This window comes from Onychostruthus taczanowskii, unplaced genomic scaffold (assembly GCF_017590055.1).
Source record: "Onychostruthus taczanowskii isolate IOZ18803 unplaced genomic scaffold, ASM1759005v1 scaffold12, whole genome shotgun sequence".
Taxonomy (NCBI): Eukaryota; Metazoa; Chordata; class Aves; order Passeriformes; family Passeridae; genus Onychostruthus; species Onychostruthus taczanowskii.
Window position 1 is genome coordinate 2,518,645 of NW_024498351.1, and position 24,376 is coordinate 2,543,020.

The window sequence follows — 24,376 nt, forward strand, 5'->3', positions numbered from 1 at the left end:
ATTTTTTTATAAGGCAGGAAAAATTACTTTGTTCTACAAAGATCAGCCCAAACAAATTATGAGTCGGTTCATCATATGGGGCATAGTACTGGTAAGTCTGATACTTAGGTAGCTCTTTCAAAGACATGTATTTTAATGCAATGCAAATATTTCTGAAATGCTGCAGTGGTTATATAAACTTTACTGACTTTCTATTTCAGGGAGTTATTTCTGCTATCTTGACAAAATGTTCTAAGGAAGAAGGGTTTATTCCCATAAACAAGAACTTATGGTAAGCAAAGAGATGGAACATTTCGTATGATTTTAGCTCAGAGAATATTTTACCTTTTCTACACTGAGATCTGTATCACATAGATCTCTAAATATTTTTCTTCCTACTGAAAATGTTTGTAGGTCAATATCATATGTGACAACCATGAGCTGCTTTGCCTTCATCCTCTTATTCCTGATATATTACCTTGTGGATGTCAAGAAATGGTGGTCAGGTGCTCCATTTTTATACCCAGGTCAGTAAAACACATCAGGAGACAGATTCCTTATGGTTCTTTCTGCACTGACACTATCCTTTTGTTTTCTTCGCTTCCATTGTCTGTAAGAAAGTAGGGATTTAGACTGAGGTAACCTGAAGGATTCCAGAATGATTAAGTTGAGTGGAACCTTTGCATAGAACTGGGACACTTGAGACCAGATATTTAGGAGAGAGGGACAATAAATTCTTTAAATGAGGGCTAAAAGCTGCTACTGCCTAATGACTGTTCTGAGTTTGGTATCAAGTCAAGGTCCCAGTGAGCAGCTGTCTAGTACCAAGCAAAATACCACAGCTGTTCAAAGCTGGTTTTGGAAGGGACTGCTGAGACTTGTGTAACCTAATGGGTGGGGAAACTCAAAGGCCTGTCAACAGAGTAATACCACTTCTGAAGATGTGGAAGACTAAATCCCCTGGGCAGCTGTGTAGGTTGTGTCTCTGTGATTTTAGATAAGCGTGTTTCCCAAAGTATCCCACTGTGGTTTTAACCACATTGAGCACACGACAAACATCAGTGGAGAATGCAAAGCCACAGCAGAGGGGACCTTTCAGCAGCTTTGGTCCCTGTTGTCTGGGTAGGAAAATAGGCAGGGTGACAGCAGGATATCATACCTCCTACCAGAAACCCCAGAGCTTTGAAGGGCAGTCAGCATTTGTTTGTCAAGGCAGCAGATCTGACCAGATTGGTTGGCATTCATCCACCCTGAAAACAGTAACTGTTATTATTCACCTTATTAATATAATTGCAGCATACTGATGTGGTTGTGTTTTCAATTTAGCACAGAGGTTATTTGCATTTCTTTTAACAAATGTTTTGGGGGAGAGAACCCCTGACACTGTATTTGAAAACACTGTGTAGCATCTTTGGGGCAAATGATGTTAGCTGTTGTTGTCTTGGTGCCACTCTCTTTTATAAGCCTGGCACACCTCTGCCTGCTTGCTCTGAAGCAAGCCCATACCTGCTCTTTCAGATGGTATAACCTGTGCTTCCTTTCAGGAATGAACTCAATCCTGGTATACATTGGACACCAAGTGTTTGCAAACTACTTCCCTTTTAAGTGGAAGATGCAAGATAGTCAATCCCATGCAGAGCATCTGACTCAAAACCTCATTGCAACAACTCTTTGGGTCATAATATCATATATACTTTACAGGAAAAGGATATTCTGGAAAATCTGATACAGGTGGTCAAGGTCTAGCAGGCCTAGATTCTGATGAGGCAAGTGGATTAGCCTGAAATATGGTGGATTAGCCTGAAATATTGCCACTCAGGCTGTATTACTAAAAAGGGATACTAGTTCAAGTTTACAGTGCCATGGAAGTCATCATCAAGACTTTTATGTGACTTAAGGGACAGTATTTTCCTATTTAACAAAAACTTACTAGTCCATTACAGCTGTCTGTTTTCCATCTTTTGTAAATATTTTACTGATTTCCCTCTTTTCGTATACCCTAACACTTGGGCAGTCTAAGACACCCTGATGGTGTTTTTGAAAGGAACTGCAAGGGATGGGGGTGGTGACTGCAAGGGGTTGCCAGAAAGGGCCTGTGCTAACAGTCCCTGCATGTGACACAGAACCCCCTAACTCAGGTGCTCTGGGGTTTGTATGTATCCTTGGCACCTCTTGCATGCCTGTCCCCTCTGGCTACTGGCACTCACTTAACTTGGCGAGTGGCTACCTGGGAAAGCTTGGGGGCACCTCTGTGTCACAGCCTGATGGTGCTCTCAGCTGATAATGCTTCATTGTATTTTTCCCATTTATTCGGCCAAATCCTTAGGTTTAGGATCCTGCTGAAGCCTAAAATCTCTTCTATTGGCTTATTAATCAGCAGGCTGCTCCTACAAGTTTAGCAGCCCATCTGTGCATGTTCTGGGCCTTTGTGTAACACACCTCTTGCATGGATGAGGTGCAGGTTTCATGTGCTACACTCCAGGAGTGCAGAAAGACCATTTCCTACTGACTTTGCATAATCACTTGGATATTACCAAATTTCAATCAAAACAATCCTCTTTCTACATGAATTTACTTAAGGACCGTGAATCTGAAAACCAGCAATACAGGTAGAATTCTACTGACAAGGAAGACCTAACAGATCAATTCAATGTAAGATACAGTTTTGGAAATTCAGGAAATTCACCCATGCTGTGATTTCCAAACTAGTGCTAATAAAAAACCTGAAATACCTTGCTATGTTCTCTGTATATGTGCAAAGATAGAAAGAATTATGACACCCACCTTAGTGTAATGCTAAAAAAAAAACCCAAACCCCAAACCAAATAGGATATTACAAAGACTTCTTAAACAATATTTTATTTATAAAGTTTGATCTACTCACATAAGAAATCAAGCAGTGCGGAACCTGTAACTTACAGGAAACTTCTTGACCCTCTGAACAAGAGATTTTCCACTGCTATGCTGCTTTGTTCATACAAAGAGCCTTTCCCCCTCTCCATAAAAGATACTGCACCAGGATCCAGTCCATTCAAGCAAGAGTCTGCAGCAGCAGTATTTTCTCATTAATGCAGAACCTATGCAAGACCACCATGAGATTTTCCCCGCAGCGCGAGACCTGGCGCTCCATGGCCAGGCGGAAGTCTTCCTTCACTCCTTTGGTTATACCCCGGGTAACTGTGTGGTGCCTTAAGCCGTGAAGGAAAGAGAGACAGACAAAATCAAATCATGGTTGTCTAGTGAAATACAGTCATTTATAAAAGGTACCGTGTGTCACTGGACTATTTACGGTCCATATCTGAGTTTATTTAATGAGTCAAAGAGCCTGTGCTATGCTGTTTTTTAAAATTTTTTAAAAAATATTTAGTAGGTTACAAGTCTTCCAACAGTAAGAAGTTGCAAAAAAATCTTATGTTCTCACTGCTTTGACTATGACTGCTGAAGGGGGAAATAATGTCAATCTTCTGGATAATAGGAAAATCTATTCTCTTAACCCAGCAAGTAGAGAGTTCTCCTTGCTTGGGGAAAGGAATTTCTTTTTCCTCTCTACCTTTGCTGCCCAGGCCACTTCTTCCCCATAATCACCTCTATAAATGGTTGGGGTTGAAAGAAGAGTGAAAAGATGAACTTGCTTTCTCTGGAGCCACCATAAAGAGCAGAGGGCATCTTCTACCAATATGAAAGTGCAGGAAGGAGCTTTATAACCCTGTGGGCACTGATAATGCTGTGATTAGTGAAGGGCACAGTGAGCATTTCACAAAACCCAAGTCAAGCCAGGCTGCATCAGTAGAAGCCAGCTTTTATGAAGATACTAGACACCAGGCAAGGGGTTACATTTGTTCTGAGCACAAGTTCAGGACTTATTTTCAAACAGAATAAAGGTCCAGCTACTGAGCAAGCTAAAGAAGTGCTGGCTGGGGAAACTTAAGGGATACTGTCCTGTTAAAGGCCATTTTTATGAACAGTTCTTTGTCCTCATGCTGGTCTCAACACCTAAATCTTGTCATTAAAACAATGTTCTGCAGCACCAAAGCACTTTACTTGCACTGGTCCAGAACTGGGTAAGTGAGATCAAGACTTTGTAGCATCTACCTGCAAGCCCTACTTGGGAAGGGGAGAAAAAGGCATGCCCTGAAATGAGAACCTTAACACTACTGAAGGAGCCAGCATAAATTAATTTAGAGAGAAAAACAATGCTAATGCTGAGATGAGTCCTGAGTCATCGGTAAGAAGGGAAGAGCTGGTCTGAACCCAGCAAGCCTACTGAAAGACAAAGTAAATAAAAAATAAAGGGTAGGGGCATCTGTGCCCATCCAGAGATGCTGGGAACAAGGAAGGGAAACATTTCAGAATTACCCTCACCAACAACACCACACAACTTTCATGCAAATAAAGAAGTCTGGCATTTGAGAAGAGACTTCTCTGCCAAAACAGTAGAGACCTTTGCAACACATGGAAAAGGCAAAGCCTACTGGGCAATTCCTTGGTGAGCTATGCTAAGTGAAGCAAACCTACACTGAAAACACTCCAGTATATTCAGAGGCTATGGGATAAGTCCTGTTTTCAGTCTTTATTGTCTTAAACATTGCTGCCAGCTGAGTGCTATGGTCAGTTATAGCCTGAAGGAGAACACGCAACCTACAGCTACTGAGTGAGCCAGCAGCACGTTGGAAGATGAGAGTTGTATTACAGCTGGAAAACACAAAACACAATTCAGAACAACCTAAATGAAGAAAAGTTGCTACAAATGGATCCAGGAACCAGTATCTTGAAAATAAAGGGTTATGCTCTTGCTAATGTATGATGGAACATCAGTAAAACTTTTGAGGATTTCTACATTATTGTTTAAATTAAATCGTGATTACTAAATTGAAAGGACACAGATACTGGCAACTTATGGGAAAAAGAAAAATAAATGTTATTATAGAACAACATGGTTTGCCAGGCAATGTAGGCACAAATGAAGAAATAAAAAAAAAAAAAAGATAAATATTGAGTAACAAATTGCTGAAAACCATGGGCAGTAAAACATGTTGACAAAACACAGCACACTATGAGCAGGGTTTTTCCACTTGGTACCTGTCAGCAGTCTGTATGCTGGGATGTAGCACAGGTATGAATTCCTGCTGCAGTAACCCCATGGGAGGGCTAGAGGTCCTTTAAAAAACAGCAAATAGCAGCATTCAAACACCCACACACCAATTCCCCCTCTGGTGCAAAACAACTCTCCAAAAAAGGAGTAACAGAAAACTAGGGTGAGCTCACACAGCAGTATGACCACCGAGCAGCCAAAGGGGTGCAGGACTGTTCAGCATCAAACATGCAAATATCCCCAGATTTCACTGCAAGGCTGTTCTACAGCTGTGGTCCAAATATACACACATATTTTTGGACAGTTACACCAGGAGAAAGGACAGCAGCAGGTGCAAAACCAATACACAGTTGTACTACAATGAACTGTCACAGCTCTTCCAAGGAAGCATGTCAGTCAGAAAAGATTTAATCAGAGGAGTACTGCAGATACCACAGCTTGCCTCCAGTACTGGCAAGAGCATGTCAGCAAACTGGGAGAGCCCACAGCTTGGAGCCAAGGGACTGGCTGCTGAGCCCAAGCCGAGTGCATGCACAGCGGGTATCGGCCAGGTTCAGTACATGGCGGTATTTGGTAAAGGTTGCCCAAGTATCTTTTCATTAGCCCACAGATGGACTTTCCCACCTTTACAAATTTTAACTGCATATAAAAACAGCTCTTAGAGCATGGTACAATGCCAGAGCACAAATGCCCACTTGGAGCAACCTCCTATTTATAACCAGGGCCACAGAAACTAACCAGCAAAAGCTGTCTCAGCTGAAAGACAGTTTGTCTTTTCTAGGAAATTAAATTTTTATCTCTGTGTGCTATCTAGAACAAGATAATAACCTAACAGGTTCAGTCTAGAGCAATACCCCACTTAAGGAGAAGAGAAAGGAGAAATTTGGTATATAGTAGAGAGGTTTAGCTTCTTCACCTAAGTCTCTTATGTCACCTGAATCTTGATAGGCACCTCAGTAGTGAGTGCATCATTCACCCCTGGAGACACTATGAAGGGAGCAGAGAAGCAAAACTCACACTTAGATTCCTGTAATTCTGAGTTAGGTGCCCGCCTTCAGATCTCACAGGTGGGCATTTGGGTTTATTGATCTACATCTACAGTTTATTGATAGATACAGAGCTTATAAAAGTCAAATAAAGATGGACATTTAACACTCTAATACAGCTACAATAACCTGAAATAAAACAGCCACAAAAATTATTCCATCTAATGAGATAATTTTTCAAGAGTTCTTGGCAGGAATAAGTCCAGTACTTGCAAAAATGGACATGGGAAACAGAAAATACAAAGGACCAGCAAGATGTTATTGATCCCAGAGGGGCAGATGTTTGCAAAAGGAATTCTGTACAACTGTGTCTTCACTACTGTTTGCAAGATCTGCAGTCAGAACTAAGCATACCCATGCACACAGAGTAAAAACTACACTTTCAAGATACTTTGTTTCACTTCAAAGCAACCTTCTCTGTCCCCAAGGAGAGATGTGATGGGAGTATGAGTAAAAGAAGGACACAGCTTTCCAATCAAGTTTATGCCATTTGGTAGGCTATGATTAGATTAACTAGAGAAAGACTTATCAAAAAGATGAGCAAGATATTAAGCAGCAATTTGCTGCATATTGCTCTTTTCCTCTTTAGCCTCACCAGCTAACACTGCCTCTACTGACATGAGTATCAGATAAACTGTGAAACTTGGCTTTTCTAGAAGGGAATTCAAAAGCACTTAATGGTGCTGGATTCAAAGCTCATAAAACAAATCTTGTTAACACCACAAACAGAATGAGCTGGCTATATCACCAGTTAAAACCAAAACCATGGACCTTCTCATTCCCACAGTGGATGCAAGCAAAGGGAAATATTTTGCAGAACCTAATTATAAGTCTGCAGACTACCAAGATGTTACTTCATCTTTTTTAAAAGCACACTGCAGTTTGCTTTACTGACTTCAGAAAAATGAATATAATTTCCTATGAAGTATTAAGTACTTAGAAAAAAGTACTGGAAGAAGAATGAGGAATTCACCTGGGGAAAAAATGTCCTGCAAGTCATCAAACAAAAAGCAGTCCTTATAGAAGACATATAATATCTGCAATACATTTCCCATCCATTAAGATGCAGGATTACTACATTTATGCTGAGAAAAGATCAGACAAAGGAATAACTGCTTTATCTTTGGCCTGTTGTGTTGAACTCAGAGTCTTTCTGAGCATGAATGAACAGCATCTGAGCTGTCCCTGCTAATTCATGGGAGGATGGTGCAGCAGCTCATCCAGCCAGAACTGGTGATAGTTTTGAAAGATGTAAGCAGTCTGCAGATACCAAGCTCACTGTCCCAGGAAACAGCGCTACATTAGCACACTTTTATCAAAAACCCCAGCTGGGGGAGGCTGTGAGCTAACCAGGTCAACACTGGTGGGTGACACCAGCCCTGGGCCTCACAGCCAGTCCAGCTAAAAACCACCTGTGGTACCAGGGGAGTAGACATCATCTCCGACCAGTGGCTTACGCCCTCAACTATCCCTCCATCAGCTCTCTGGTGAAGTGCTTCCAGCCCTCCACAGCCACAGGAAAGACACTGTACACAGCTTTTCCAGCTGGACAGGATATTTGACTGTTCTGGCTCAGTGAGAACAAAGAAATGGACTCCTCTTCTACAAGCCTTTCCGTCATTGAGGAAACATCACTGATCAAAAGGAGGTCAAAGAGAGATTCTGTCCTGCTAGAAACACTTCTCCCTACCTCCTTCCTGACTGAGGGGGTCAGAACAGAAAGTAACTGTGGCCACACCAATCAAACAGAGCCAAGAGAAACAGTGCTGAACTACTGCAATGAAATGGAGACAGCAGGTAAAAGTTACCAGATGGAGTCTTCAGTGCTAAGCCCTCTTGCTGGCAAAGTTTATTACTTAACACCCTATGTGGTGCAGCATGCCCTGAAGCTTGTTTTCATACAGCTGGTTACAAGCAGTGAGATATGGCAGAGGTAAGAGTTAGAAAAGCTAGAGCTTAAAAGAGAAAATTCTCCATCACATTATTAAGCATTTGAATTTCTACTTTTCCTTTAACTACACCTAGTATCTCATTTTTGTGTTGGTTACCTAGATATCTGGAAAATCTATTTACTAGTTAAAATATGGATCCCATTGTCCTGTTAGTCTCCCATTTTGAAAACTTCAGCCTATTTCTGGTTAGTGAATAGACAGAATATACTGACCCTAAGTGGAATTTCAACAAACTTTAAGCAGTCCCTCTTTTAGGAAGCAAAATACTACAAGTTCTCATAAACAACCAGGATACTCCAAAACATTATGCCACTAAAACCCTGCAGCAGATAGTTTTGAGTCAAAACTGAACAAGTAAAAACACCTAGGAAGTTAATCCAAATTATTAATTTACTTCAGCATCTTGTAATAAGCTAAGCAGAATAAGGTGACCTGCTAATTCTAACAGAAAGATTACTGGAGTGTAGATGGAATGTAATTTAATTTATATTTTTACCAAAATTTTTCATCATTCGGTGGTCTTTCATAAATTTTGTTTACAAAAATAAAGCAAAATAGTGCTTTTTGCTCAGCATTACTCTTCAGCAAAATCAGTAACAACACCTTGCACTCACGCCTAATTATTTGAAGAATTCCTGCAAAGTGCAAGTGTCTACTTGAAAGAGCACAACTGTAATCACTTTAATATCAACCACTCCAAAGCAAATGCCACTCTCAGAAACAAAGTCCTGTAAAAGCAGGAATTAAAGCTGAAGAACCCCCCCAAAGAATACATAGATCAGCAGGAGTCAGAAAAAGAAACTCACGGCCTTGTTTGAACTCATTAAATTTAAGCTCAAAGACATGACAAACTATCCAGAAGATAACATGAAAGCAAAGACAACCAGAACATACTCCCTTTTTTTTTTTGCCAAAGAAAACAGTAAATGCTTTTTTATCCTTACTTGATCAACATTGCTTGATTTGGCAGCAGTTCCAGATGAATTTTCCCTCCTTCCTGTGTTCTTAAATAAGCAAATTCCTCCAACATATCAATATCTGAAGAAAACGTTAAAGATTTGAGTAGGGAAACAATGATTGAGAACATTTTTTCTTATGCCTCACATCTGAAGCCACACTGCTGAAAGGAGAGTCAAACTGAAAAGCTATTGAAGTACCTCATTATTAAAAGTGATAGAGAAGATCACAGCATGTATTCCTAATCCTCCACAAACTGATGAGAAATGGCTTTTCAAAGTGAAGAACTTAGAAAAACACTTAGTTTATTTTCTTTCTTTGTTTCTTCATATGTAGTCAGAGGTAAAGAACGTTGATCTCAAAATTCCCTGGGTTTCACTTCCTTTTCCTGCATTCCAGGTGATGAAAGCAGTGCAAACTGAGGCTGCATCTGAAGCAAGTGCCACCACAGTGGCACATTATCACCCTTTTTAGTTTTCTATTTTGATCCCTTATTTAGCTGCTTGTTTTGTGTGGTTTCTTTTCCTTTCCTTCAACACCACAGAGTATTTAGTTGTCTCAGATAGGAGTCAGACACCCCCTGCTTCCTGAGGCCCATGGCTGGATGTCTATTTAGGTTAAACATGAAACTGTCCATTTGTGTGCATGATGATGAAAATTTATGTCAGATATCTGAATAGATAAATCAGACATGCTTTGCATGATCTTTGACATAGCTCGTTATCTTCCTCAACCCAAACATGTTACCCACAGAAAGCATTTCACAAACAAGAGCCAGAATCATTCAGCTCTGCAGCACAGGTACCACTTTGTCTTTTTTGCTAACAGCCTTGTACATAATGCCCTGTATTTCCTAATGAAGAGATTGCTGTCACTTGCACGAGCAGTCTGAGCTCCTGCTGTTTTTCTGAATGGAAATGCCATGGCAGTCTACTTAAGGGTACTCTCAAGTGCCAGGGCACAGGAGGCATATTTACAGTCCATCGTGTACTGATCCTACTACAAGAGGTTTTCTTGGTATGAAAATAAATACAGAGAATGTTTCAAAGAAAGAGCTGCTGTGGAAACTAACAGCTTTTTCAACACTAGAGCACAGGATGTGAAAGGCATTCTTGGTTAGCCAAAGGATACTTGTGACATAGTTGAAAAAATTCTCATACTGGAAGTTTCCTTGCTGGCAGATTTTGTTGATGGCTTTCAGGAACAAGTTCTCACCCCTCGGCCACTCATGCTGAAGCAGAACAACTACATGGCCCAGGGCCATATCATCTCTGCTGTCTGTGAAAGCTCTGAGCTTCAGGGAAAAAAATTACATTCAGACAATCAGGAAATACATGTTGCTTTCAAAAACATACAGGATTTATCTCACCTACATCTGTGCAAATACAGAAGTTCTTTAAAAGCATATATTATAAAGGCAGAATGAAATACACTTCTAAAGTAGGTTGGAAATTTCCAGCTAAAATAGCAAATCCTCTCCCACTGACCTATAAGAGAAGTCTGAACAGAGACAAAAATTTTGAGATCTCTTCTATCTTCTCTGCTCAAAACTAAAACAAATAGAGAAAAAAAGAGAAAACAAAACCTCCTCCATCAAAACTCTACTCCCCTCTCCAAAAGAAGACCCTCCCCTAACCCACTTAGGTAAGAAGGATTGAGGCACAGCCCTGGGATACGGCCATGCAGTTTCAGGATACATAAACAAGGCCTTAAGGACAGGAAAGCTTCAGTTACCTTGGAGCTATCTTACCTTGAAACAAGCTAACAACAGATGAAGGCAGTAAGGCATGATAGCTCTACTGGTACATGGCCAAAGCTTCAAATCAGACCCTGCAACAGAACAGTTCTTTAGGGGTCTCACAATAGGTAAGTTAAAACAAATTGAAATGGACAAATCCAAAACAAATCCAAAATTACCACAACTCAGGTAGGGAGGAAAGCTTTGAATGTAAATTATGACTGATTCAAAATGTGAAGTGAAACATTTAAATTTTTCTTCTTCACTTCTCTTTTCCTGTGGTAGGACTTTGCCACCAATATACTTTAAAAGGTACAAGCAAAAAAACCTCAATACAAAACCAAGAGGAAATAAAAAACTTCCTCCCTTTTCATAATACAAAAATTCATCTGACACTGAGTTTAGGGTAATAGCAATTCCATACCTTTCCTGAATTTTGACTTGACTTTAGGTTGCTCCTCTTGTACTTTACCTCCTTCTTGTATTGGAAGTAAAATACAGCACATGAGGTCAAGCACTTTTTCACATGTTTGCTGTAAAAGAAGGGACATGATAATGCTAAAATTAAATTAAAGTTCTTAAATATTCTGGTATGTCAATAACAATAAAACTTTCAGACACCACAAAAGGACAAAACAATCACAAAATTCCTTGCTAGAACTTGAGTTAATACACAGTACAGTCTGGCTAAGCAAAAAGACTTAGCTGTCACTAAACAACCTCCGAGAGCCTACATACATCATTTTAATTGTGAAAAAATTGTATTGGCATTCTTCATTTCAAGAGGGTAAGATCAATATAACTGCAATTATATTGTTTTGAACGATTAAGTTTTTTAATTAATTATTAAAATAGTTCTGTAAAATTTATTTTGTTCATGGTAAAAATAGAAAGGAAAATGGCAATCTGACAGCATGATGGAAATGCAATGAATTTTTAATGCTATTTCCTAGCAAGGAGTCTGTGGGAATATATGATCACGTTTCCAGTGAAAAAGTATTAAAGTGGAAGGGACAAAAGCACTTGTCCAGCAGTACTAGGATGACGTCAGATCCTTAGAGACAGAGCCTTTATTGTCAGTGCTGACTCTGAGTGACCTCAGACCACCACGCACTCCTGCAATATTAAAAACACAAAACATCTATTGCAAAACTGGAGCAAGTTTAGAGGTCAGGCCAGACAATATTGTTCTGGTGTCTCTTATACTGTCAGTTAATAACTAACTCTCTTTTAAGATGATCACAGAAGTTCCTTTACTTTTTCTTTGGCCTACCACATGAAGCCTGTACCTAAAAGAATTCCTCCTCAATTTAAGGAACTAATTCAGGAAAGTTAAGGAATTCAAATTAAGGATACGTTTACAGACAACTCAAACATATGTAGCCATGAAAAATCATAACTAACCTCCCAAATCTTTACTATCAAAAAGACTATACACATATACATAGAGTTGCTAATGGACAATCAGTTAATGTGGCAGGAAGTACAGTTCTCCCAGTAAAGCATGGATTTTTCAGTAGACCCTGGCTTATGTTTGATATCCTGCTGAAAGCAGGCTCACAGGAAAATTCTAAGGGAAAAGAGAAATGGGAAGCACAGGGCCAGCTGATGAAGGCCCAGGGTGTGGAATGCAGTACATACCCGATATTCTCCAAGGGCAAAGTGGCACGATGCTAACTGGATTAGTGCTCTCTGATTTTCTAAAGATCCTTGTCCTGTAATTTGCTGGGGAGAATGAGAGCCCTGAAGAGCTGCCAAGTGGTGTAGGCTGCTAATTGCTTTTTTGTACTGTCCCTTTGAAAAAGAATATTAAAAAAAAAAAAACTGTTAGGGTGTTTTCTATACAATAAGTAGAGAGATAGAGAAAAAATTCTCTTACGGGAAGCTTTCAAAATGGAGTGTGTCCAAGTAACAAGCCTTCAAAATTTCAATCTAAACTAATAATCTCCAGTGATGAGTTGTGTACAAGACTGTGTGTGGGTCAACCATTTACAAGGCAGTCAGAAGACAAAATTCAGCTTTCAAAGCCAGTCTACAAAATCATATTTGTAACTGAATCACATAATTATATTCTTGAATTAATCATTACTTTATTTAGACTAATGAAGTTTGAAATAGCTCTTGTTTAGGCACAAGTAGAGGCAAAAGTAAAAGACTCACAAAGGAAAAATAAAGAACCAGCTTTCTTCTGTAGCTGGTATTGGAATGAGCACAGTCAGCCTAATTTTTGTGGAGAACATAGATGTTTTTCCACATGCCAAATTAGCTGGACTCAAACAACAGCTATTGGGACAGGAACATCCCAAGCAGGGTACCAAGCTTGTGGTGCAAACAGTGTAGCTCTATCCCCACAAGAGTCATACTTTAAGGCATAAAACCAGTAGACACTATAAGCAGTCAAACAGGCTAATCAGAATTACAATTTACAACAAAGAAGTAAATTGCTATTTACTAGAAGGAAGAGCAACACAATGATGGTGTTTTTCCTAGTCTATACAATATTTTTTTTTACCTGGTAGATGATCATGTCTGTAAGAAAGATTCTTAACCAAAGCCAGGTTTCTGTCTTCCATGACAAACAAATTCTGGTGAACTCTGTGTTAAGTGATTAGAGAAAAAAAAGCAAAAGAGAACATGAAAGATTTCACAGCTTTGGGTTGAACATCAGTTATATATATATATATATATATATATAAAAGCTGAATTTAAAAATGGAAAAATAGGCACCACAACAGTAAGAGGATGAAATCCTTCACATATAGGATACTCTCTTCCTATACACCCATTTTTTGATTACACTTGTCTTCACAGTGTCCAATAAACCTAAAAGCAGCTAGGTGGTACTGTTTGCCTGCTCTTTAGGAGAGACAATTTTTTCAAGATTATCACACCAGTTGTTATCAGAAAGGGAGACACAGTAAAAACACATGTTCTTAATCATGAACTAAAGAACTAAAGCAGCACATCCTCACTGAGCACTATCAGCACTGCCACTGACCAACTGCTCCAAGAGAAGTAGGGGTGAATAAGCAAAGATGCATCAAGAATGAAATGCAATACAGCAACAAAATATTCAGAAATTCAACTAGTGATAAAGCTTCTTACTGGAACTCAGAAGTACTCAGGACCCAAAGCAATTTCAATTTTAAGGATTCATAATGGTAGGAATTCCATTTTAACAATAAAAAAGTGATTTCTACGCAGAGCAATGAAGTCCAAATGCAATTTTAAATGCAGTTACTTTACCTTTGTCAAGTGATTCCAGAGAATAAAGCAGCTCCCAGCTCTCTCTTGCCAGTTTGAAACTCTCTAATACTTCAATAGAGTTTGCAAGATCAGCCTTATTTACTGTAATATGGCGACTTCTTGCCTTCCCAGAAGGATCCTCATCATCTGAGCTCTGCTCAGAAGTCAGTAGAAAACACAAAGATGAACTTCTTAACTTATACTTTCTTCAGAGGACTCTACAGTCAGAGAAGTTCCACTGAACACAAGAAAACAATTACAGAGGTGCCACGGTCCTAGTTTACGTGGCTTTAAGTGATTTTTCACTTAGCTTGTTCTAAGGTTAGATCCATTTGGTTTGTTACCAAGAACTCAGTGGCACAGTGTGAGGAGCAGTATCCCAGACAAATTTATTCTGTTAAACGTGGTGCACCACCACTGAGCTTCAGCCAGATTATCTGTTGAAATACATACATACACACTTCACACTTTATGACTCAATTTAAGCCTACAGTGGCATAATGCAAAGGAAATCCTTATATTCTCTTTATAGTAGAGAGATTCTATAAAATAGTGATTTCTACCATTAAAGCAATAGATACATCGACAGTTCCAATCATGAAAAGCCAATTGTTTCAGAAGTTTACCTTTAATATGACTGCTATATCTACTTTTTTAAGTGCCTCTGCTGAACTCCTTCAAGTTAAAGCATTCACAGCAGTACATGTGTCTGCAGCAATTGCTACAAAAATAGTTTCGTTCTTGCTGGCTTTAGAAAAAAAAGAGTTTGAAAACTGCGGTCATAAACAGCTAATTCAGAGTAGCTCTAAAAATATGTCTTTTACATCTATGTCAAAACCACTGTTGTCTAAATTCCAGTAGCAATGCCGTTGTTATAAATTAAAAAGTCTACAAAAGTTACCATTGTTTTTTCTCTTCCTTCAGCAAGTTTCCTTTTTTTGTGTATGTGTTTGTTACGATCAATATCTGTATCACCATAGATGTTGGGTACATCCTCGAGAAGAACCAGTGGAGTTTGGTTTGGAGCATTTGGACCTGGATTTAAAGATAAATTAATTCACAATTACCCTAAACTGATCTGAAAGGTTTTATGGCTACAGCAAGCTGGTTTTTTTTTCTTCACAAGCAATGACTATAATGCTACAGAAAACAAATTAAGCCACTTAAATTGCTTAAACTGTGCTGGTAAAGCTGTGGTTTTCTCAATGAGCCATACAGTGAAGGTCAGAGTGCATTTACCAGACATCACCAGAGTCTGATTGGTAGCTTCAGAGTATTTCTGAATCCCTTTCTTCTGGAGCAGTCACAAGATACACTCAGGCAGCAGGTGTTCTCTGATCAAGCATTATTTGCTTTAAATAACTACAATTATTTGACAGATGAACTCAAGCACAAATGGCTCTGAAGTTAGCAGCCACAAATATGGCAAAGCACAACAATATTCTCAAAATATTTCTCATGAGAAACCAAAGCAATATGCTGACAGGCATCAACCCCACAAACAAGTCTGTGTATTTTATGACCAGGATTTCCCCAGAAGGATCATTCAGCATCAGCTCTGCCCCCAACAATTTTAGTAAACAGAATTAAACCTTTAGTTGACTGCCAGAGCTCATCTTCACTCCCAAAAAATAGAAAAGCCTCATTTGGAAACACAGAAAACAATTTCTACTTTCACTGTTGTCACAGAACATATCCAGCAGGATCTGGTACCTATTATTTCCCATCCCAGTGCTTAAGTTTCATTAGACATAAAATAGGAACTACTTCTTACTTCTTACTCTCAAGAAATACTTCTTACTCTCAAACAACACTGATGTGTGATCACTAGTGAGACTTTCCTTCCAAAACTATTTTCTCCTGCACAATCCAGCTGCATATAGATGTGCAAAGCTCAGTCTAAGAGAAATGTAAAGGGAAGAGGAATCCTTTAATCTGTTTTCCCTTTCTGAAATCTCTGTCAGGTAAGACAGTAGAACAAACAAGTATTTTCAGTTTGTGCATTTCTTCTATTTGCAGAAAGATAAGAGGCTAAGGTCTCATTCGTAACTGCAAAGAACTGATTTGAGAGTTTAGTAGATGATTCATTTCACCTCTTGGCATAAAAAAAACTTCTATTAAACTTTTCCCATCTACTCAAAAGTGATGTGTAAGGAGTTCTCTACAACAGAAGCTCCTATTAGAGGAAACAGCCAATCTACTCTACCTAAGAAATACAGGTCAATAAATATAACCATAATAACCAGGTCAATAAATACCACCATACAGCACATTGCAATCACCTCTCCTGTACCATCATGTATTCCACTATGTCAGAATCTCACATGTGAAAACTGAAAATAGAGCCAAGACATAACACAGAAGATTCATATCTGTCTCTCAGGAATGTAAAGTACCACAGCTGAGATGCTGGAAGAGTTTCACCATTAGAACCTAAAGAGCTGCGAGTTTTAATACCTGAGAAGAAAAATATTGGGTTTTTCTTTTACTCATACTGACTTAAATTCTTGCCAGCTAAGTGCTTTGCTTTCCAAACAAGTGTTCTCCTCCCAGCACCAGAAGTGCACTGCAGTCTTTATTCCAAAACCTCCAGTCCTAAAATAAACAAAAATCCACTGTCACATTTGACTGGGGCTGCAGACCTTCTCTTACAGTACTGAAAGTTACACAGGCATACAAAGAGAAGCATTGTGTTTTTCTGTCTGAGCTCTAGAATCAAAGCTTACAGAGTTTTTAATTGTTTTCTAGCAGAGAGTGTTATAAACAAACCCCAAAAAGCATCAGCCCAAATAGCAACTCCTGCCAAGCCTGGAGGCAACCTCAAAGTTATGAGAGGTGTGAATTGCCTCATTCATTTTTCAAATCTCCAGCAAAGCAGATACAAATTATGTAAGAGAAATGCATTGAAAAGTTTTCCCTGGAGAGGCCTCTTGCAAATCCACACACATGAGAAGAGAGTCACACATCTAATCCTCACAGATGAGGAGACAGTGTTTTTCTCTACAACCATGCCTCCAAAATATGTAGGATTCTACATTTCTACATTAAGCCCTCCAGAGAGAAGGAGGAAAAATTCTAGTAACAGAAAAGATATGAAAGGCACTGAATACCACTGGACTTCAGTGCTAAAGCAGAAATGAGTAAAAGATGTCTTGGAAATACGCTTCTGATATCAGAAAATGACAGAGGGTACCAGAAAAGTTGCACCAAAGGAAATGCACTCTGTGACCTCAGTATGCATTCTTTTTCTGGTGGTTCCATCAGAAAATAGGAGTTTTGAAATACTCAATTGTACAACTTTGAAAGGAACATTTTCACTAGTTCTTTACTTCCTTTCTTCTTTAACTTGGAATCAAGCAACTAAAACTACATGCACACCTGAAGTATCCTCCTGCCCACCATAACCCTTCTTTCTTCTGGACAGAACAAAAAACTTGATTCATTAGTTAATTAGATCCTGTATTTGTTAAAGTGACTCTATGTTCTTTGCATACCAGCTGCCATGTCATTTATCCTCTGAGCTTAGCTATCTGCTGACATTGTTTGACTGCTCACCCAACACACTGTACAGCTGTTTAAAACCCATCGTTTGTATTGACTACTTCCTTACTCAAATGATCATTTGCTCCATACTGAAAAATGTGATGAAACTTATGATCACAACACACAGAATTAAAACTGTAATTTTAACATGAATCAATAATTGTAGTATTAATAAGTACTAATTACATATGGTGACAACTGTTATTGTTGCAAGAAATTTTCTATCACAAAATTAAGAGCTCAAACTTCCTCTCTGTGATGCTGTTTACTTCAGTAAGTTCTAAAACAAAATGGAGCTTAAAAAAACTTTCTTCAGCTTCTGACCCACTCCTGAAAAGTCCAATCAACCCCAAAAAAAGCAATCCAAGGTGCTCCAAGCAATCTGGTATGTCCAAAATGCAGATGGGAGTGGGTAGGAAAATGCACAGGTAACACACATATGTTAAACATTCAATTTATCAATTAATTACTGATTAGGAGTAATGTGCAAAACACACCTCAAAGATTATGCTTAAACTATATAAAGAAAGACTAGTTGGAAGCTTGTGAATGTCAGGAAATCTTTTCCTATTCGTTTTATTTGCTGAATTACAAATTTGTGTGCTCCCAGTGCAAAAATAATCTTTGCTTATTTTGACTGAAGGAAAGCAGGAAAATGTCAGCTTCAAAGAAACAAAATCAGAGGAGAAAATGAAACAAACCCAATGCTCATGGAAGAGTAGGAATCAACCCTAGGGATGTTTCCCATAACATCTGGTCTGTTACTTTTCTCCTTGCTAGACAATCAACTGCTGCTGGCCAAGGTTGAAACCACAATGCTAAGCTAGACTGATCTTTGGTCTGATCCACTACACATTTGTTATAAACTACTGTGGGTAAGATTAATGACTTGGGAGAATTATAATAAGTCATAACAACATGTAAATGTTGCTTTGTGAGACGACAGTTTCAAAATACTAATGAGGAAATATCTTTAAGATATTAGCAATGAATCCACAAAGGGCTCATTACAGAAGCTGAAACATTAGAAACTAACCTTGAAAGAGTGATGGCTGGATGTTGCTGACATACTGAAAAGCATTTTTAAAGAAGACCAACATCGTGGAATACACTACTTGATTCTTGTATTTAATGTGGGCTTCACTATCAAAGTTACTGATGTATCTGCAGAGATCTTTCATTCGATGCAGAATGTCACCGTAACTCCTGAGGGGAAGAGGGATAACAAGAATTCAGGATGTTACACAGACTCTGCAACTAAAGAAAAGAATGCAAAGTGAATATGAAAATCTCAATGTTTCTGCTGAGGATATCCCCCTGCATCAGTGGAGTCAGTGGAGGCTGGGAATACATGCTAGTGAAATTTCACAAAACATTTACCACGCTTCTCTTTACTGTGGCACACAGGGGAGGTTACCCACAGCACTATAGTGCTTATGCATGACTTTCATCATCAAAAGTTGATTTTAGAGACTAATTTGAAAGTGCTCTCTAGAGTCCCATTTTTACTTTACATTGTACAGTCTTGAAAGAAAACCTGCTGTGAACTTACCAAAAATGTTCTCATGCTAAAGTTTTTCTACAATGAGAATTGTTCTTATGAAGAATCAAAAAGCCAAATCCTCCATGAGGGGAAATAGCTCTACTTTGCTGGGTTTCTTACCTTCTTCCCTTATCCATTTGCCACTCACACCTCATTCCCACCACGGACAATATTTTAAACAGCCTCTCCCAAGGATCTGTAATCTGGGATGATTTCTCTGTGAGACCATCTATTACGTATTTCTGAGAGCTGCGCTTGCTTGGAGACATAATATCAGAGGAATCTTGTGAACCTAGGAAAACCAGCACATTTTTTCTTCATAAAGAAATCAAACAAACTGATTCATTTTCAAGAAGAAGACATGTAAAAATCATGTTGGAGCTTTCAGGGTAACCATTCTTTACACAGAAGGCTAACAGGGAGCAGCAGGCATTTCTGCCTCTGTACAAGAGAGCTGGTAGGTCGGATAAGGACATCTTGGACATTTTGTCCCACCTCTCATATGCTGAAGCATCATGAGCATCATGACTAAGTAGTTGAAGCACCACCTTGGTATTTTGGAATCAAAGAACTAAGAAACACTAAATACTACTATTAGTGGTATCCTTGTCTGTGAGATACATTAACATAAAAACAATACATTTTTTATTTATGGACATCAGTGATACTAAGACACATTCTAAGAAAGCCTGATGTTGTAAAAATATTCTTACCTTGATACTGACTTTCTGTCTGTGTCGATCTAGTTACATAATTAATATAAAATTCTGCTGCTTTATTCAGATATTTATATAACAAGCTGGCAGGAAGTCGTACATCAGGATTGTTAATTATCAGAGGAAGAACATCACAAACTAAAACAGAAAACAGACAAAAAATCCTTTCAGTTTGTGGGTTTTTTTGTTCTATTTCTCCTGGGTAAGGTTTATCAATCAGCAGTGGTATGACCATACACCAGAAAGAACCTCACATGAGTGGCTCCAGGACCAATTTGCACCACATGGTCAGCCTGGATTAACATGGCCTGAGTCTCTTCTGACTAAAGCAGTTTTCTAACCACAGTATCATGAAAGAAGTTCACTGACCTCAGAACACTGCCATACTAAAAAGTTGCATTGTAAAACAAGAACATTAGTATTTTCTTACCAAATAATTTTCTAAAACAATTCACTGGAGATTCTTGGTCTTCAATACTTTCAGCATCTAATAATGTTTCTCCAAGGCCTACCTGTGTGAGCAGAGGTGACAATCAAACACTGGACCAGTGGTTTCAGAAACTTTTTGAACTGCAATCCAGTGGGGTTGAACAGTAATTCGGTAACAATTCTATGGCAACACCATGTGCAAGTCTCCAAATGTACAGTTAAACTATCCACACTTAATAGCAGGTGAAAAGCAACGTCAGAAGATAGCAAAACAAGAAAAACTGTGCATGAAACTGTTTCAATAAAGACATACACAGACAGGTGAAAGCGATAACCAACTGATATTCTGTCATTAACAAAACAAACTATTGTTTTATTTGCTTCCATTTGTATCCTGCCCAATCCCTTCCTGGTGGTAAGCTCAAGATTCAGCAGTCTGAACTATTAGCCACAATTAAACACGAATAAAAAGACCCACCCTCTCATTAAGGCAAAGGAAAACACATCTCAACAGAACCTCAAAAAACCAAGTGCCAATATCCGTAATAATTATTATAAGTTCCTCTTCTCTCCCCTTACCCCGTGTTGCACCACGGTCTCTGGGAAACGCCGCAGAAGTAGAAGGAGCATTTCTGCCCTTTCTAATGTGTTAAAGCACTGTTCTGTTGCCTTCAGGAGCATTTCACACTGGACCCGACCAGGAAGGGTCTCAAATAATCCTTAAAAAAAAAGAAAACATTTGACTTGTTGTGCCTGAATTGTAAAGATGACTGACAAAGCATAAAAGACCACTGACATCACCTTGCTTTGCTGAACAAAAAGGGATTTCCTTATGCTTTTTCTGCTTTTAACTCACATACCTGAAAAACAAGGTCTGTTTCTTTCAGAGAAGACCAAATAAATATTTATCTGTAAGAGTGTTTAATTGGGTGCAAAGAACTTGAATTGACAAGTAAGACTGCTAGTAAGTGGAATATTTAAAATCCCAATACTTCAGTATTTGACATTTCAAGATGCTTTCTCAAAATGGTTTATTTATTTTTTTTACTTATATTCTACTTCTACAATTAATGCTTTCATTACTAAAACGTAGGGCTTTTTCAATTTAAAAATCCAGTGAGACACTAAAAAGAAACTCACATGTTCTCCTTGTATGTTTTATGTATTCACTCTAAAAAATAAATACACCCCATGAAAAATCAAATGTTTCCATAATGGAATATTCTTACAACTTCTGAAGCACATATTCAAACAGCAAATTATAGTTCCTCAAGTGTAAATCCTACTTTCAAAACTGCCTGTGGTTGCCAGCAGTGAATGCCAAGCCCTTCTGGACACCATCCATTTTTACATCCCTCACATCAACAAGAACTCACCCCATTTTTACAATCATACACTGTTCTCTGCAGTCTGTGGGACAATGATTTGTAAGTCCCATTCCACTTATTTCCTATTCAATTGCTCTTCTATGTGTTTCTTGTTCTGGCAGAGTAAGCCTACCCATATCAGAGACAAAGCAATGGGAATCAGCTTGTCATGTCCCTTTGTTTTCCTGAGCCTAACACACCAAATGAAGTCTGTAGGACTGAATTGAGGGAAAAAAACAAACCCTGCACCACAGGCAGAGTTAGAAAAACTGACATTTACTTGTTAAACTAGACAAATAATCAGAGGGCTTATCTTTAGATTACTTCAGGATAGAATCCTCACCTCTTAAAAATTGTGTCTGCTTATCCTGGGAGTCATTCCTTAATGCTGATGTAATAACACTGATCTCCCTCCATACAGCAGGTTGATCTGGAAAATTCACAAACCTGTAACAAAGTTTAAGGCAAGGAATGTACAGTGATCTTAAAATCTGTCTCCAAGACAAAACCTTCCCATAAAAGTATGTGTTTGGGCTAAGCAGAAAATAAAATCTTCCTTTTTACAGTTTATTCTTAATTAATTAGACCTTTGGTGCTTAATTTATCCACACGGATTTTCAAAAACTCTAAGTTTGTATTTTTGGAAGTCCTGACATTTATCTGCCCACAGAAGGGCAGTGCAGCTGGTGAAGAGTCTGGAGCACAAGTCCTGTGAGGAGCAGTTGAGGGAGCTGGGGTTGTTTACCCTGGAGAAAAGGAGTCTCAAGAGTGACCTTATCACTCTCTACAAGTCCCTGAAAGGATGTGTAGCCAGGTGGGAGTCAGTCTCTTCTCCCAGGCAACCAGTGTCAGGACAAGAGGACATGGTCTTATGATGCACCAGGGGAGGTTTAGGTTGGACATGAGGAGGAATTTCTTCACAGAAAGGGCAATCAGAATTGGACTGGGCTGCCCAGGGGGGTGGTGGAGTCATCCTCCCTGAGGTGTTTAAGGACACACTGGATGTGGCACCTGCTGCCATGCTCTGGTTGACAAGGTGGTGTTTAGTCATAGGCTGCACTCAATCATCTCTTTCTTTCCCAAACTGATTCCATGTATGGAGTACCTGGGATAAAGGCAGAGTTCCAGCCCTGACTACTTACATGTCGTAGAGCAGCCTGCCTGCAGATGCTGTCCTTTCAGCATTCCTCTCAATAGTGTACATCTCATACTGCAGCACACAAGAACAGAACATCAGCTTTCCCAAATACATTTATCAACCACAATAGTCCCTCCACTCTACAAAACCACCCTCGATTTGCCACAGCAGTCTGCATAACCGAAAGTTAAAGGACTGCAACATTTGCTGGAGAAATTAGAAGGTGTATTTAGACTATTTAATCACACATTCATTTAATCACAAAATTCTGCTTGACAATACACTTAACATTATTAACACTAACAACCTTCTAGTATCTAAAGGAGGCCAACAGAGAAGTCAGAGAAGGACTCTTCATCAGGAAGTGTTAGGACAAGTTGCAATGGGTACAAACTGAAAGAGGGGAATTGTAGATTATATAAAATGACGAAATTCTCTAGTGTGAGAGTGGTGAGACAGGCTGCCTGGAGAAGCCGTGCGTGCCCCATCTCTGGAAGTGTTCAAGCCCAGGCTGGATGGAGCTCGGAGCACCCCAGTCCAGTGGGAGGTGGCCCTGCCCATGGAAGTGGGGTTGGACCGGACGATCTTTAAACCAACCCTTAACATTCCATGGCTCTGCCAACACGCCGGCTTAATTTTTACACCGACTGAAAACCTGGAATTCCATGAGTTCTTTGGCCAGGGTTTGAACCCAGTCAAACGCAATGCAAAGCACCCGAGGTGCCACAAAAGCCACACTGAGCAGAGGTACTTTAACTAACAGCACTTCTAAAAGGTTTTTCTTCTGGTTTTTAACCGCGAAGCCACCGCGGCACCCAGCGGCCCCGCCCCCCCCCCCCCCCCCCCCCCCCCGCTCCCATTGGCCGAGCTGCCTGTCCCCCCGCCGGCCCCCCCCCCCCCCCCCCCCCGCTCCCATTGGCCGAGCTGCCTGTCAATCAGGCAGGGCAGCAGCGACGCCGCGCACGGGAGGGGCACGGGGCCCCGGTACCGAGCGTGTGCGACAGCGGCGGCGCTCACTTGTATGTTGAAGTCGGCGGGGTAGAGGCTCCGCGCCGTGATGAGCCAGGCCTTGGCCGCCCACAGGTCCCCCGGCACCAGCTCCCGGGCCCGCTTCACCAGGAACTCGCAGTCCCCCTGCGCCGACATCTTGCACCCGGCGCGGCCTGGCTCCGCCCCGCCTGCCGGGCGGCGCGCATGCGCGGCGGCGCTCCCCGAGCCGGGCTCGCCCGCACTTCCGCCCCGCCCTGGCGCGGCCGCGGGGCGGGGATCGCCGGTCTGCGGGGCCGGGCCGGGCTGAAACACTGATGGCAGCGGCGGCGGAGCGCTGCCGTCCTAAAGCTGCTGTTGCTGCAGGTCCAAGGCCGCTCTGAAAGCCCAAGGCACTGCTGACTGGGCTAGTACTTGTCTAAAGTTCTTACAGTCCACTACTAAGGTCACCAGAGGCAAATGCGAAGGAAAGGCAGGACCTTTCACCACAGATGTGCATCCACCTTTCAGCAGCTTGGAACACAGTCTTGCTTCTTATAATTAGATTTTAATATTTGGACGCTTGATTACAAGAATAACCCTTTATGTTACTTAGTAGGAATTCTCTGTTTCTTCCTTGTCACTTTCTTCTTCGCTCCTTTCA

At 40.1% G+C, this 24,376-nt stretch overlaps 2 protein-coding genes across 6 annotated transcripts in view; one reads left to right on the top strand and one right to left on the bottom strand.

Annotated features, from left to right (window-relative positions):
• HGSNAT (heparan-alpha-glucosaminide N-acetyltransferase) overlaps nt 1-2,711 on the top strand; it is a 12,365-nt gene extending 9,654 nt beyond the window's left edge. For both annotated transcript variants that reach the window (XM_041395865.1, XM_041395866.1), the window contains 4 exons: nt 14-91; nt 201-271; nt 394-506; nt 1,524-2,711. In XM_041395865.1, coding sequence (XP_041251799.1) covers nt 14-91; nt 201-271; nt 394-506; nt 1,524-1,705 — 444 coding nt within the window. In that variant the 3' untranslated portion in view covers nt 1,706-2,711. The remainder of the gene's footprint in view (nt 1-13; nt 92-200; nt 272-393; nt 507-1,523) is intronic.
• INTS10 (integrator complex subunit 10) lies at nt 551-23,917 on the bottom strand. 4 transcript variants are annotated; one of them, XR_005952022.1, is made up of 19 exons: nt 23,764-23,914; nt 22,751-22,818; nt 21,952-22,055; nt 20,821-20,960; nt 20,243-20,324; nt 19,810-19,950; nt 19,217-19,388; nt 18,590-18,759; nt 14,912-15,045; nt 14,011-14,164; nt 13,277-13,359; nt 12,406-12,558; nt 11,189-11,297; nt 10,777-10,856; nt 10,158-10,320; nt 9,014-9,107; nt 2,899-3,167; nt 1,139-1,229; nt 551-589 (listed from the first exon to the last, which is right to left on the bottom strand). XR_005952022.1 is itself a non-coding variant. In XM_041395863.1 (18 exons), exons 1-18 carry the CDS (start codon nt 23,890-23,892, stop codon nt 3,011-3,013), a joined length of 2,211 nt encoding a protein of 736 aa, XP_041251797.1. In that variant the 5' UTR covers nt 23,893-23,917; the 3' UTR covers nt 2,823-3,010. The 4 variants fall into 4 exon arrangements, 3 of the variants coding, with proteins under 3 accessions (XP_041251797.1, XP_041251795.1, XP_041251796.1); XM_041395863.1 differs by lacking the exons at nt 551-589; nt 1,139-1,229 and adding an exon at nt 5,059-5,136 and having other exon boundaries at nt 2,823-3,167; nt 23,764-23,917; XM_041395861.1 differs by lacking the exons at nt 551-589; nt 1,139-1,229 and having other exon boundaries at nt 2,823-3,167; nt 23,764-23,917.
• Nucleotides 23,918-24,376: the final 459 nt, after the last annotated feature.